Source organism: Oratosquilla oratoria, chromosome 27 (assembly GCF_046742065.1).
Source record: "Oratosquilla oratoria isolate Oo_2021 chromosome 27, ASM4674206v1, whole genome shotgun sequence".
Taxonomy (NCBI): Eukaryota; Metazoa; Arthropoda; class Malacostraca; order Stomatopoda; family Squillidae; genus Oratosquilla; species Oratosquilla oratoria.
The window spans coordinates 56,364,620-56,379,619 of NC_134803.1; the positions used below are offsets into that span (position 1 = coordinate 56,364,620).

Here is a 15,000-nt window from a genome sequence, read left to right on the forward strand (position 1 = left end):
TGGCGGTTATTAAGACGGGGGCTCCAGAGGTCCGATGGCTGTGGAATTGATACCAGTGGGAGATGGCCAGAGGGAGGCACCGACAGAAGACTTTCCTGAGGTATCTTATGCTCTGTACGATTATCGCTCGACGATGATCGTGAAACGATTGTCTAGAGGATTAATTCTTTGTTTTTGAATTTCGGGGCTGTTTTGCTTCAAGCGGCTGCCGCTAGACGCTAAAGACAAAGAATTAGCACCCTAGACGATCATCGTTGAGCTATGGACAATAATCGTTGAGCGATAATCGTACCGAGCAGAACGTACCTTTAGGTTGCCGGGTAAAAGATAGGACAGTTGAATATAAACAGGTAGAAGTACTGTGTAATTGATAGACATGGCAGTTTACTGATAACTGGCAAAATGACAGTCGAGGAACTGTCACTACTTGTGAGGATGGAAAGGTTAAACACAAAAAAACATAGGAATGAAGGAGACTGCAAGAGACCATAAGGCGTACACTTGACAGTTCCATGTCCATGACCACCTGTCATCCCCATCCATAAAGTTGAATGCGAATCCGACAAGAAATAGTGGTCTCCAAGTGTCAGGAAGTAGATTTAATTTGGAAGTGGGTAGAAACAATTTCACCAACTGTGTAGTTAATGAATGGAATAAACTTCCTGCAGAGGCAGTGCAATGTAGTTCAGTTCGAAGTTTTAAGATTCATTTAGATAAACACCTAAGCAATATGCTGTAATACCTGCCATTTATTCTATTTGATCTATTCATTTATTATTATCTATCTGCTTTTATCATGAATTATTACTATTTATCTGTTTATTTATCATTATCTATTTATCTAATTTATCTATTTATTTATCTATTTATTCATTTATTCATTTATCATGATTTTTTCACATCCACCCTAGTTATGGACCAAAAGGTCTCCTATCGGCATGCTCTTCTTAACGTGTCATGTTCAATCTGACGATGGAAGAATCAGGTCGTCCTAGGTCAGGGGTGGGCAACCCTTGGCTCGCGTGCCAAAGCTGCTGGCTCACTAACGACCCTTTTTTCCTGCACGCGAAACCCAAAACTAACATTAAAATAAATAATGATAATGATAGTAAAATAATAATAATAATAATAATAGAATAAATAAATAAGTATGAAAAATAAATAAATCTCCAACTTCTTTTGTATGACCATTCCACTCTGCGCTGGGCGGCAGACTGGGACCCTAATATATAGGAGGTGAAAAGGGGGAGGGAACCCATACTCGTACGTAGGCCTATAATAACCTTACTCCGTTGGAACGCGAGAAAATGTTGAATCAAATATTTTATTGATTTCAGCACCCACACTAATAAAGGTTGCCCACCCCTTGGCCTAGGCTGACCCTCGTAAGGAAGAGGGTCATGCAAGAGAGAGGGAAATGTCTGCAAGTGGTGAGGCAAAAGCAAATCTGGTGTCGACGGACAATTAATTATACAAATATCGAGACACTGAATGAAAAACGATATCAGGTGCCTAACATAGAGACAGAAATCAATTCGAGTAAAGCGAGAAAAAGAAGTGCCTTAGTGATAGAAAATAGACGAATAGATAAATAAATAAACCAAATAAGCAAAGGAGGTTTTTTGAAAACGGCTGAGAAGTAAAAGTCGACACGAAGCAAGAAATTTTGACTTGGCCACCATGCGCCATTGTCCATTCTCTCTCCTGTTGTTTTCCTAATGCGCACGTCCATCTCCTACTTTAGCCAGGTCCCCCCTCCCTCACCCCCGTCCCCCCCCCTTTGAAGCACCCCTTCCCCCCCTCCCCTTCCCCCTCTCCCCCTCCCGCTGTTTCAAAATTAAATTTTCTGCATTTAGAGTCTGATCGAATTCCAACGGTCGACGCTGTTGATGCATATTCCCGTGTGCCTCAGCCCATCATTCCTTCGTGTGATTTCATTTTTGGTTGATGACAGGAAGTTTTATTCAGCCGCGAGGGGGCCAGATACAGAAACCAAGGGCTTAAGGGTGTCCCGTGTTACTCTCAAAGAATTTTATTTTAGCTAACAACAGACGATTTTATTTAGTTGAAAGGGCTATTTGAGACTCGAGCACGTTACACCCTTCCCGAGGTTGCCAGATACAGAAACCAAGGGCTTAAGGGTGTCCCGTGTTACTCTCAAAGAATTTTATTTTAGCTAACAACAGACGATTTTATTTAGTTGAAAGGGCTATTTGAGACTCGAGCACGTTACACCCTTCCCGAGGTTGCAAACGCGGAGAGGAACGGGTTCTCGGTCGAAAAGGACACCCTTCGAGATCCGAGTTCGAACCCTCGAGGCACCGTCAAGCCTTCGTCCATTCTTTAGCCAGAGCAACGTTTAGAAAGTTCATCACCATCGCTGGGTCGGCGGGTCTTCTTCAAATTCTTTAAGAAACACGGTCCTTTTGATTTTGTCTCCTGATTTTCGGTTTCTTAGTTCTGAGATACACTGCTGGGAGTGCCCCGAAGAAGCGGGAAAAAAAAGAAAAAAGAAAAAAAAAAAAAATTGGGATCTATCAATGATGACAACTCACTTGAAACTGCGTTATCTTATCTGATAACTTAATTGCGGGAGGTTGCAACAATCTTGGGTGTAAATAAACACGTGACGGTTTACACTCTATTGGCATAGTAAAGGATGCATCAATGTAATTAAGATGAACGTTTCTTTGGGTTAGGTTTCTTATAGGTTCTCACCATAATACGCCATCCTTGCACACGCTCATACACGTACACGCACACGTACACGCACGCACACACACACACACACACACACACACACACACACACACACACACACACACTTGTCCCACCCCGAACTGTGCCTCTGCCTCTTACAGAGCTGAGTCGGCTTCAGAACTGAAGTCGCTTATGAACCTCTCGCTATCATCTTTCAGTCTTGATATAAACCATAATTCATACCAATGCGTTGCTGAAGGCAACTCACCTTATCACTATCTTATCATATGTCGCCTCGCCTTGTTTGAATCGCCCGAAGGGATTGTTTTTGTTTTTGTTGTTGTTGTTGTTGTTGACGTACACATTGATTAACTCAGATTTCCCAGAAGTCAATATTAAAAACATTTTATCAGATTAAACCAGGGGGGCGGGTCAGCTTCTCTCTTTTTTCTTTTCTGACCACATGTAGATGTCCTCTGATTTCCAAATGATACAATCCCCTTATCGTCTCACATTTAGCATAATATTTTTTCCTATTTTTTTTTCTAGGTGCTGACTCTTCCTCTAACGCCTGAAGTGTCAACAAACCAGACTGAACTCTGAACCTTGTGAACTTTCTGAAGGAAGCATCACTCACTCGCTGCGCAAAAATATAACTCAATTAAAATGAAGAAGAAGAAGAAGAAGAAGAAGAAGAAGAAGAGGAAGAAGTAGGTGAAGAAGAAGGAGGAGAAGAAGAAGGAGAAGAAAAAAGATTAAGAAAATAAGAAGAAGAAAATAAGAAGACGAAAAGAAGAAGAAGAAGAAAAAGAAGTGGACGATTATGAAGATTAAGAGGAAAAAGAAAAGGGAGAAAAAGAAGAAAAAGTGACAAAAGAAAAAGACGAAGATGAAGACCAAAAAAGAAGAATATGAAAATAAGAAGAGGAAGAGGAATAACAAAAAGAAGAAGAAAAATTGAAAGAAGTGGACGACGATGAAGAAGAACAAAGAAAAGAAAAAAGAAAGCGAGAGAAAAAGAAAAGAAGACAAAGAACAAGGGAAAACGAGAAGAAAAGAATAGTTGAGGTCTGACGCCAAGAATTCTTGTTGTGTGTCCACAACAGACCTCAGCCAAAAACAGCCAAGTTCATTGTCGCTGTTGGATCGGCAGGGCGACGCGTCCCGTCCACTGCTCGGTGCCATACTCGCGAACGAACGCAGCTTTCGTAACGTTGAAACAACTCCTAGGTAAAGAGTAGCGACCAACCCGCCCGTGTGAACTCCCCAGATTCGATCAGCTGAGTGACACCGTGCGTCTAGCATCGTGAATGACAATATGTCGTTATGGTAGACATCAAGGTGCAATGTTTTTGATTTAACTAAAACAAACATTTCTTGTGAGAGAATGTTTCGATACATTCTAAGCATTTCTATGATCTATGTGCGTATTTGTATTATCTGTTTTATTTTCATATATATATAACTTATATATATATATATATATATATATATATATGTATATATATATATATATATATATATATATATATATATATATATGTATATATTTCATGGAAATCCGGTAAATCGCACTTGTTACACGTTTTTCAACTAATACTGTCGGCTGTTAATATCCAGCAGTACCTCTTCCACGCGTGTTGCCTGTTTAGATCCACTGTGACAAAGGCCACAGGATTTCATTCCGCCAAAGTAAGTCCTCGTCTGAAGAGTCCTTATTGACCGATTCAACGCCCAGTCCGGCCCCCCATCCCCTCAGGTACTCGTACAAAAAAAGAAAGAAAGAAAAAAAAAATTAATGTATGTGTATGTACTCGAGCATACAAATATATGTAAGGAATATTGCGCTCGACTTGCATCTCTCTTGGTAGCGTAGTTGGAAAGTCACTGCGTCACTTGTCATATGATAGCTGAGTTCGAGTCCTCGGCAGTACCGCATTTCAATTTCTGGTTGTGGCCTCCATCGGGTCTCACGAAGTTGATGGCTTAGAATTAAAGTGCATTGTGGTTGTTAAAATGTATATATATATATATATATATATATATATATATATATATTTATATATATATATATATATATTCGTCGCCTTGATAGGAATTAAATAGGTAAACAAATAAATTTCTTGGGTGAGGTTCCATTGTATAATTTAAGGTCTTTATCCAACGAGACCCGGAACCTTCGACATATCGTTCATGGTGTCGCCTCTGAGGCATGTACGTTGGACCTTTCTCAATATGACCACCTACTTCCAAGAACGATTCCGCACGGATGCTATTGACTATCACTTGCCCAGGTTATCCTAACACACTGGGCAAAGGTAGAGAGGGGTGGGGGCTCCGTCAGCTGCAAATACCCTCCTTATCCTTATGAGCAAAATAAACGTGGTGTTCGTAATGGGTCCCTGAGTGCCAGGCACACCTGAATGCCTGGCACGTCATCTTTTTCGCTGAACAAGACCAAGTCCACGCTCACTGCGTGACACATGTCAAGGCATCTTCCAAACACTGCTGACACGCTTCTCGCCCGGACTTTGTTGTTGTTATGAATCCTAGTTCACCAGCGGCTCTATCCTTGTGGGCCATCACGTGACCCGTCCAACGTTGTCGTAACCACAGTGAGTTAAGGTACGTCATGCTCGGTGCGATTATTTATCACTCAACGATAATCGTTCACGGTTCAGTGATGATCGTCAAAGGATTGTTACTCTATAGCACTAATTCTTTGTTTCTGAATTGGTCTGTTTACCTCGAGCTGCAAAGCACGAGGCTGAAAACTAATCTTAACCGAACTTACCAACGCGCTTACCCAGGTAGGATGCCAAGTAGTAGGGTGCGCGTCACCCGCCATTGGCTGTGCTAGTAGCAGCAATAATAGTCACAACGAGCAACACGTAGCTTTAGAAGGCTCATTTTCGGTCGCGTTTCAGATCTCAAATATGGACTAAAACGAACGTGAATCACGATGAAGAGTCAATCAACTAATCAGATTCGAACCTATTAGCTTAGTTTCATGATCCGCCGCATTAAACGCGTTACCATCGATTCCGAGTCTATAAGTTCCCCCTAACCCTCTTAGTATTATTATTATTTTTCGGGAATCGAGATGAAGCTCAAAATTTTTTAACGACAGGTACAGAATAGAAAGATAAAAAAAAAGAAAGGAGAAGAAGAAGAAGAAGAAGAAGAAGAAGAAGAAGAAGAAGAAGAAGAAGAAGAAGAAGAAGAAGAAGAAGAAGAAGAAAAAGAAGAAGAAGAAGAAGAAGAAGAAGAAGAAGAAGAAGAAAAAGAAGAAGAAGAAGAAGAAGAGGAAGAAGAAGAAAATAGAAAAACAGAAGAGAACTTGTGCTCATATGTTACCCAGCAAAGAGTTCGATCCGCACCCATCGAATCAAGCACCAAAGCTGACCAAAGCAATCTTTGGACCTGCTGCACCATAAGCATTAGATTTTGGACCAGATGCACAAGCGGGGTGTTGGACCCACCTCGCCGGTCCGGTCAATGCTCCCACGTGCTTGAAATTACTTTTTTTTTTTTTTTTTTTTTAACTCGCGAGCAAAAGGCCAAATCCGCTTAAAAAAAGAAAGAAAACAGAAATCCCCTCGCTTCCCTCCATGATCACATTAGAATATCAAAAGACACAAAAATAAATAAATAAATAATAGTAAATATTTTGGAAGACTTCCAAGCAGTACCTACAGTATATGTGAACATTTTTGCCCCCTTGTACACATTCGTATCTACAGCACCAAAGCAACATCCACAGATCACACATTAAATAGTTTCAATAAAAAGAGAATAAATTCACTGGGCAATGGTAATCAAAGACACATCCAATGCACTCACAAAGACCATCATCATAAATCTCGAAAAATCATTTGAAATTCTAACAAGACATCAAACAAGTTCTGGCAGCCAGGAGAGCTTGAAAGTGCAAAAACTGAAATCGAACTTTCCAGGGGGGCAGTGACCGCCGACAATATTAAATTCATACACAAACATACACATGAATGAATGTGTGTGTATGTGTGTTTGCGTGTGTGTGTGCATGTGTGTGTGTGTGTGTGTGCATGTGTGTGTGTGTGTGTGCATGTGTGTGTGTGCGTGTATGTGCGTGTGTGTATGTGTATGTGTGTGTGCATGCGAATGAGTATGCGTGTGTATGTGTGTACCAGTGCATGCTAGTTCACACACGCGTACTTAGGGCACAGGTTCAATGAGGCGTATGTGAACACTGTGCATGACCAATGCTCATCCACTTACTCGCCCTTCACCCCACCTCACCCTCCACATCACCTCACCCTTCACCCCACCTCATCCTCCATCCCAACTCACCCTCCAGCCAACCTCACCCTCGACCCAACCTCACCCTCCACCCAACCTCACCCTCGACCCCACCTCACCCTCGACCCATACCCTGTGCCACACAGCTAAATACAGCTTGCCACAGGCAACGTCAAAACTTGACTCGGTTATCTCCTCAAGAGTGAGCGTGACTCACTGGCACTGGGTGTGACATCGAGGCAGGAGGCGATGCACGCCCAGAGAGACGAATATTGTACATCTAATGAACACCCGATTGGCTCAAAACTGTCGTATGTTTATGTGCTACACATGCTTGCGGTAAGGTCATATGCTCACTTAAACAGAGACACATAATGATAAATTATTATCACCAATTAATTTTGGATGTTTGAATAGTGATTATTTATGCAGTTAGAGTGCGTTATGGCTTTTCTGAGTGAATGGAAATATAACTTAACTTTATGTTTATGTTTGCAGTGTGTCGGTTATTTATGATCTTGTACAGCTTGTATGATTAGTTGACCATTAACCGCACCCACGCGCGCACACACACACACAAACACACACACACACACACACACACACACACACACACACACACACACACACACACACAAAGTACGTCAATATTACTCGGGTCGCTAACCAAATGCGGACTATTTAACCAGAACCTCAGCTCATGCTTGGCATTTTTGTGATCATGCCAGCAGGCAAGCAAGCAAGCAAGCAAGCACACAGACGTACATACACTTCTTCCCCTTCGAAAGCACGTGAAGGTAATAAACGAGCAAATCCGGACAAAAGTTACTAGCAGCTGGGTACGAATTAACTCCACTTAGCTTAGAAATGTACATACAATTCATGCATACATACACTCACTGGCCTGTCACGTGGTCTACACGTGCACACAGACTGTACACACTGTAGAGAGACCAAGGGAACGTAGAGGAGATAACACGGTAAGAGATATAAGAGTGAGACAGACGTGCACAAGCATGCAGATGTTACAAAAGTGGACCCACAATCAACAGATGCACCCTGGGTTAATGGCAAGAAACACTTGTTGTGGGCTCTAGGTTCCATGGACGACTTGACACAAGCCTTCGTCGTTTGATGACACGAGTAAACGAACGGAAGTCTCACCCTATTTCCTCCATCTGGATATCTTTCCTTCCGCCCACCCCCCCCAGTGCATTTCTGTCCCCACGCATATCAGCTCTTCACACGCCCGCGGTTACCCGCGGCTACCCGTCGTGCATATTAAACGCGATAAGATTACGAGCGTTGCGGTATGTGTAATAAAGTAGTCATGAAAAAAAATAATAGTTATATTGTGACGAAGGAAGTGCACACACAATATACAGATGGCTATGTCATCCTAAAACGAGGAATTGGTCTAAGTATATCCAACAACGAATTGACACAGAGCCGTTTACTGGACACAACATCAGTGCACGACACAAGCACAGCGAAAGCAAATGGACTGGCACTGCTTATAGATGCAATAAACGAAAAAAAGAGGCCAGAAGAGGTCAAGGTGCCACACGACTCTCTGGCGTCTTGTGGCACTCGGGTATGACGGTGCCATGTCCAATCCACACTCCAACAGTGCCACGTGATGTCGCCTTGAACGAATACAGTGTCAATTCAACTCCCGTGTCGACGGCACCCAATCCTTATACTAATAAAGGCGCAATGTACAATAACATTACACAATGATCAGAATTCATAAATGGCACTGTGGAACATGACTGTATTATGCCAGATATCATGGTATCACCTGTTTGGAGATTTCACACAATGAGAGCTTTCCCTTCTGTAACAGACGGTCCCCTCACCCCATTTTTCATCTTGGCTGACACCAAGCTTTGTCCATTCAATCCCGTGGCATTTCCCCCCCTCCCCCACCACCGCTCTACCTCCCCTCTCGGTAATGAGAGGGTTATCGCTGTAGTAATAGCAGCAAGTCACACATACATCACATGTAACCTTACTACTGCACTAGTTATAAGAGATTAACCAAGATCATTTCAACTTCTTCATAATGAGAACGTTTTCCGAGCTATACAGAATCAACTGGGATTTACGTGAAAAATATCTCTGAAGAGTCCCGTCACAAGAAACAGATTCTCATCACCGTCACTTAAAAAAAAAGAAAAAAAGAAAAAAAAATCGTCTGACCTCATTTCACATGAGGTCACACATATGAGCTCACTGAATGCATACAGAAACGTGACGTCACGGTACATGACAATCATTCTTTTCCTAACTTATTTCTCAGCATCATGAGCTCATACACTTCAACTGAGTCAGTGGTTCTTAACTGTTTCCACTGTTTACAACCCCTTTATACTCGCAAGCAGCCCTATAAAAACAAACAAATCTCTTACTGTTTTTTATTTCCTTTGTATTCCTTTGTATACTACATCACAATAACAGAATGAAAAAATACTCCCCTATATCATGTTGTACACGCTTTGCCAACCAGACACATGCCATACTAGACGAAGTTCGCAAAATACTATTCAAAACATGTTACATAAATTCATGTTGCCTCAATCTAGATACGTAATCAGATGTATGTTTATTTACGTAGTGACCTTACACGACCTCACGCCATGAAACATGACCCCCTTTACTACTGAGGGGGGTCACCCGCGGTTGTAAGGTCACGTCAAAGAAAATATATTTTCATATCATCTTATATCACTGCTCAGTGTTTTTTTTTTTTTTTTTTTTTTTTTTTTTTTTTTTTTTTTTTTTTTTTTTTTTTTTTTTTTTTTTTTTTTTTTTTTTTTTTTTACGAAAACCAGTGGAATAAATCGATATCTTTTGGAAACGTCCATCCACGGTAACATATTAATATAACTTAAGAAATTCAGTGTTTTCAGGTTGCAGTCATTGCTGTATGATTCTTATTTTTTTTAATACTCTGGAGTGTTTCTTGTAGTTTTAAATTGGTTCTCTATTCCTTTAAACCCTCTACGAATTTACGATCGAAGATTTCTGGCAACAGATAAGAAGAAAAGAAAATAGTAAAGCCATACAATCTGACAAAGGAAGTGCCCTTGATAAGGAGATAGAGCATTAGATGGAAAAAAAAAAAAAAAAAAAAAAAAAAAAAAAAAAATTAATCAGAGCATGAATATTTACCGATTCATTCCTTTTTCTGTCGCCATAATCATCGTTGTACTTATGGGATTGGATCTCATATCCGTCATTGCACTTTCTCAAAGAGAAAATTAAATAATTTTCTTACAATTATGGGATTAGATCTCATATACATCAATGCAATTATATTTTCTCAAAGAGAAACTCAAAATCATTTCGTTCCACTGGAGATTAAATCTCATATCCGACAATGCAATTAAATTTTCTCAAAGAGAAACGCAAAATCATTTCGTTGCAATTATGGGATTAAATCTCATATCCATCAATGCAATTAAAATTTCTCAAAGAGAAACTCAAAATCATTTCGTTGCACTTATGAGATTAAATCTCATATCCGACAATGCAATTAAATTTTCTCAAAGAGAAACTCAAAATCATTTCGTTGCACTTTTAAGATTAAATCTCATATCCGTCAATGCAATTGAATTTTCTCAAAGAGAAACTCAAAATCATTTCGTTGCACTGTAAGATTCCTTCCGCCCACGGACGATTTCTTTCAAGGAACAACGGGCCTCCTTACCCAAGAGGCCCATCGAAGAACGACCCATTCACCGCGTGGACCCAGCTGCGCATCAGAGGTCACCTTGTGACCTCCTCTCCATAGATCTTTCAAGATCACCAACAAACATGAGAACTCGCTCAATCCAGGGTCAGAGTTCACACCTACGGCTCTGGCTCCCCTCTGGCACCTCAAGACATTCTATTGGCTGCCCTTCTCGGGGGGCACGCCCTTTTTTTAATATTATTGGCTGCCTTCTTATGGGCACGCCCATTTCTTAATTAGATTAAGTTTAGCTAGGAAAATCTGGCACCTCTAAAGTTGACTTCGGAGCTGCCAGACCAAGATTGTAGGCAGATCAGGCTCACCCCAATAAACCGGAAAAACCTATCCGCGTTTTCCACCAAAACCCCCTCCAACAAGTGGTGGCAGCGGTGGGATTTCGAACTCTACAGCCGTGAACATCGAAGCAGCTAGTGGATTTCGAACTCTACATACGAAGGCAAGACGAACTCTACAGCCGTGAACATCGAAGCAGCTAGTGGATTTCGAACTCTAATCCATATCTACAAGCAACCAGCGAAAGCACGCTAAGCACCGACGTCTAGGCCATCGCCAATCAACCCACTCGACACCGAAGACAACATTTAACATTCTTCGAGCTTCGCCACCTCCACCAACAGCTGCCCAACAGACTCCTTTCTCCACCAAAACCCCCTCAAGCATTTCAAAGACATTATCCTCGGGTACGAAATACACATATACACAGACCATCAACCAATCTTACATTTGTTTAAAGGGAAAAATCTATCAGGAAAACTTGCCCGATGGTTTCTCACCATCCAGGAATACATGCCTACCTTCCATTTTGTCCATGGGAAAGCCAATCAGGTGGCAGACGCTCTTAGTCGACACATTGCAACCGTCATTCCAGTCCCTATTTCAACTAATATTACACAAGCACGCATAGCAGCAGCTCAGAGATCAGACCCTCTCTGGAAACGTGTCATATATTTCCTCGAATCTGCAGACACAGGTGACACTGACAATTTCCCCCCAGACATTGACAACTACACACTAGTTGATGACATTCTCTATCATAAAACAACATTAACAAACAAACAGGAACCCAACAGATCGGTCCTCCAACTAGTAGTTCCTACAGAGCTCATTCCAGAAGTTTTAAAACTTCTACACGATTCCCCGATTGCTGCACATCCTGGCAAAGATAAATGTGTTACTCAGGCTAGACTACATTATTTTTGGTTAACTATGCGTAAGGACATACACAACCACATCGACTCCTGTCATTCTTGTGCGAGTCACAAAGGTCACATTAGCGGTCATGTTCCAATTCTAAATTACCCTACACCTTCAAAACCCTTCGACACAGTAGCTGTCGATCTCCTTAAGTTACCTCTTACACCAAATGGTAACAAATATCTTTTTGTCTGTGTCGACCACTTTTCTAGATTCTGTATTCTTGCACCCTTACCAGACAAGACAGCACAGCACGTTGCAAAGACAATTATTGACAACCTCATATGCCCATATACGACACCCAAAACTCTAATCTCTGACAACGGCAGTGAGTTTAACAATGAGATTCTTTCGAACATTTGCGAGTATTTCCAAATCAATAAATGTAATACTACTGCTTATCATCCTAGTTCAAATGGCCTCGTTGAGCGCCAAAATAGAAAGATTCTCAATGTTATCAGACATCTTGCTTCTGACATTCAACCCTCCTGGGATGAACATGTTCCCATGATTCAAGCGTGTCTAAATTCTGCAATAAATAAATCAATATCAGAGTCACCTCATTTTGTTCTTTTTGGTTCAGACAAACAGCTCCCTTATGATCTTCTCCTTTCAGATCTACCTCCAATCTATAATTTCAATGACCTTGTGAAAGTTAAAGTAGCAAATTTTAATCACCTTTTCAAAAGAATACATAATTCTCTCCATCTAACGAAGGACGAAATGGTCCGTTTGCACAACAAATCAGCCAGAACTGACACCTTTGATATTGGAGACATTGTTTACACTCTTAACCACACACCTACCTCTAAGCTTTCAGCAAAATTCTCAGGTCCCTATCGTATCCTTGACCACGAATCCAACAATAAAGTAAAGGCACTCAGTTTGCAAACTAGGACAGAGACTCTGTTGCATAAAGATCACATAAAAAAGGTTCCTCGTGGCTTAGACATAGAAGATGTTAATTCCCCAACTACCTCAATTCAGGATAGAGACGACAGCTCACGAACCGTCTCGCAATCCCCGCCAGTACCATTTTTCCATTATAATCTACGTAACAGAGCCACGCCTTCATAAATGTATATTCCTTGTATAGGTGAACGGAAACAATATCTACTTTCCAATATTCTTAATTTTAAGCTCTCTTATTTTTCATATATTTTATTCTTGTATATAATCCTAATGCCAAGGCCGTGTTAAGGACCTTGCCTTGTGTTTTGTTCTTGTTTCTCTGTGTGTACAGTCACCGGGACGGTGACAATAGCGTGGCCGAGCATTGTAAGATTCCTTCCGCCCACGGACGATTTCTTTCAAGGAACAACGGGCCTCCTTACCCAAGAGGCCCATCGAAGAACGACCCATTCACCGCGTGGACCCAGCTGCGCATCAGAGGTCACCTTGTGACCTCCTCTCCATAGATCTTTCAAGATCACCAACAAACATGAGAACTCGCTCAATCCAGGGTCAGAGTTCACACCTACGGCTCTGGCTCCCCTCTGGCACCTCAAGACATTCTATTGGCTGCCCTTCTCGGGGGGCACGCCCTTTTTTTAATATTATTGGCTGCCTTCTTATGGGCACGCCCATTTCTTAATTAGATTAAGTTTAGCTAGGAAAATCTGGCACCTCTAAAGTTGACTTCGGAGCTGCCAGACCAAGATTGTGATCAGATCAGGCTCACCCCAATAAACTGGAAAAACCTATCCGCGTTTTCCACCAAAACCCCCTCCAACAGCACTTTGGAGATTAAATCTCATATCCATCAATGCAATTAAATTTTCTCAAAGAGAAACGCAAAATCATTTCGTTGCACTTTGGAGATTAAATCTCATATCGGTCAATGCAATTAAATTTTCTCAAAGAAAAACTCAAAATCATTTCGTTGCACTTTTAACATTAAATCTCATATCCGTCAATGCAATTAAATTTTCTCAAAGAGAAACTCAAAATCATTTCGTTGCACTTTTAAGATTAAATCTCATATCCATCAAAGCAATTAAAATTTCTCAAAGAGAAACTCAAAATCATTTCGTTGCACTTATGAGATTAAATCTCATATCCGACAATGCAATTAAATTTTCTCAAAGAGAAACTCAAAATCATTTCGTTGCACTTATGAGATTAAATCTCATATCCGACAATGCAATTAAATTTTCTCAAAGAGAAACTCAAAATCATTTCGTTGCACTTTTAAGATTAAATCTCATATCCGTCAATGCAATTGAATTTTCTCAAAGAGAAACTCAAAATCATTTCGTTGCATTTATGAGATTACATCTCATATCCGTCAATACATTTTTAAAGTTTCTCAAAGTCCAAAGAGAAACTTAAATAATTTCGTTGCACAGTATGATCTTCAGAATACCATTTTGCTCACAGAAGAACAATTTTGACATAATATATAAAAAGAAAAACAAGATCATTGGAGGAAGCCCCTGTTTCTCTACGAGGAAATTATTTTAAATTAGATTTTGAGTTTGTCTTGGCCGTGGACCCCCATTTCCTCGGCCATAAACGTCCGCCCTGACGCGAAAAAGCACCATCAAATGGGGACAAAATAACAATCTCAGAAACCTCCGCTATCACGGAGTCTGAGTCAGCATTGACCAATCAAAACCCGTTTCCACGAAGTTGCCAGGGCCTCGTCCAATGAAAAAGCAGTACGGGTACTTACTCGGGCTGTTTCTTGATGACACGGGCCACGTGCCCCTTGACGTTGGTGTAAGCCACGCCGCTAACGGCATGCAGGTATTGGAGGACGACGTCTGCCCGCTCTTGCAGACTGTCGACCTCTTCCTCGAAGTCCTCGGCCTCTTCCTCGAGAGTCTGTGGAAGAAGAAATCGATCTCTTTCATTACAGGGAACAATACTAAGATACGAAAGAGGGAAACAGGTGTAATTTTTATCATGTTATCCTTTGGCTATGAATGACCTGTCCTGTTCTAGTGTCTCGTCTCGAATTTTCGCCTACATTACACTAAGTTCACCTCACCAGCTCTCGAAAGAACTGTATTCTGAGCGAAAATAAAACCGAAATTTTCAGCCCAAGGTTTTCTCTACTCTTCTAC

General features: G+C 41.1%; 1 protein-coding gene across 10 annotated transcripts in view; it reads right to left on the reverse strand.

The window, feature by feature from the left end:
* The window catches only part of LOC143040098 (uncharacterized), a 426,287-nt gene that overhangs the window by 226,913 nt on the left and 184,374 nt on the right, over positions 1–15,000 (reverse strand). For all 10 annotated transcript variants that reach the window (XM_076210786.1, XM_076210787.1, XM_076210785.1 and 7 more), the window contains one exon: positions 14,607–14,758. In XM_076210786.1, coding sequence (XP_076066901.1) covers positions 14,607–14,758 — 152 coding nt within the window. The remainder of the gene's footprint in view (positions 1–14,606; positions 14,759–15,000) is intronic.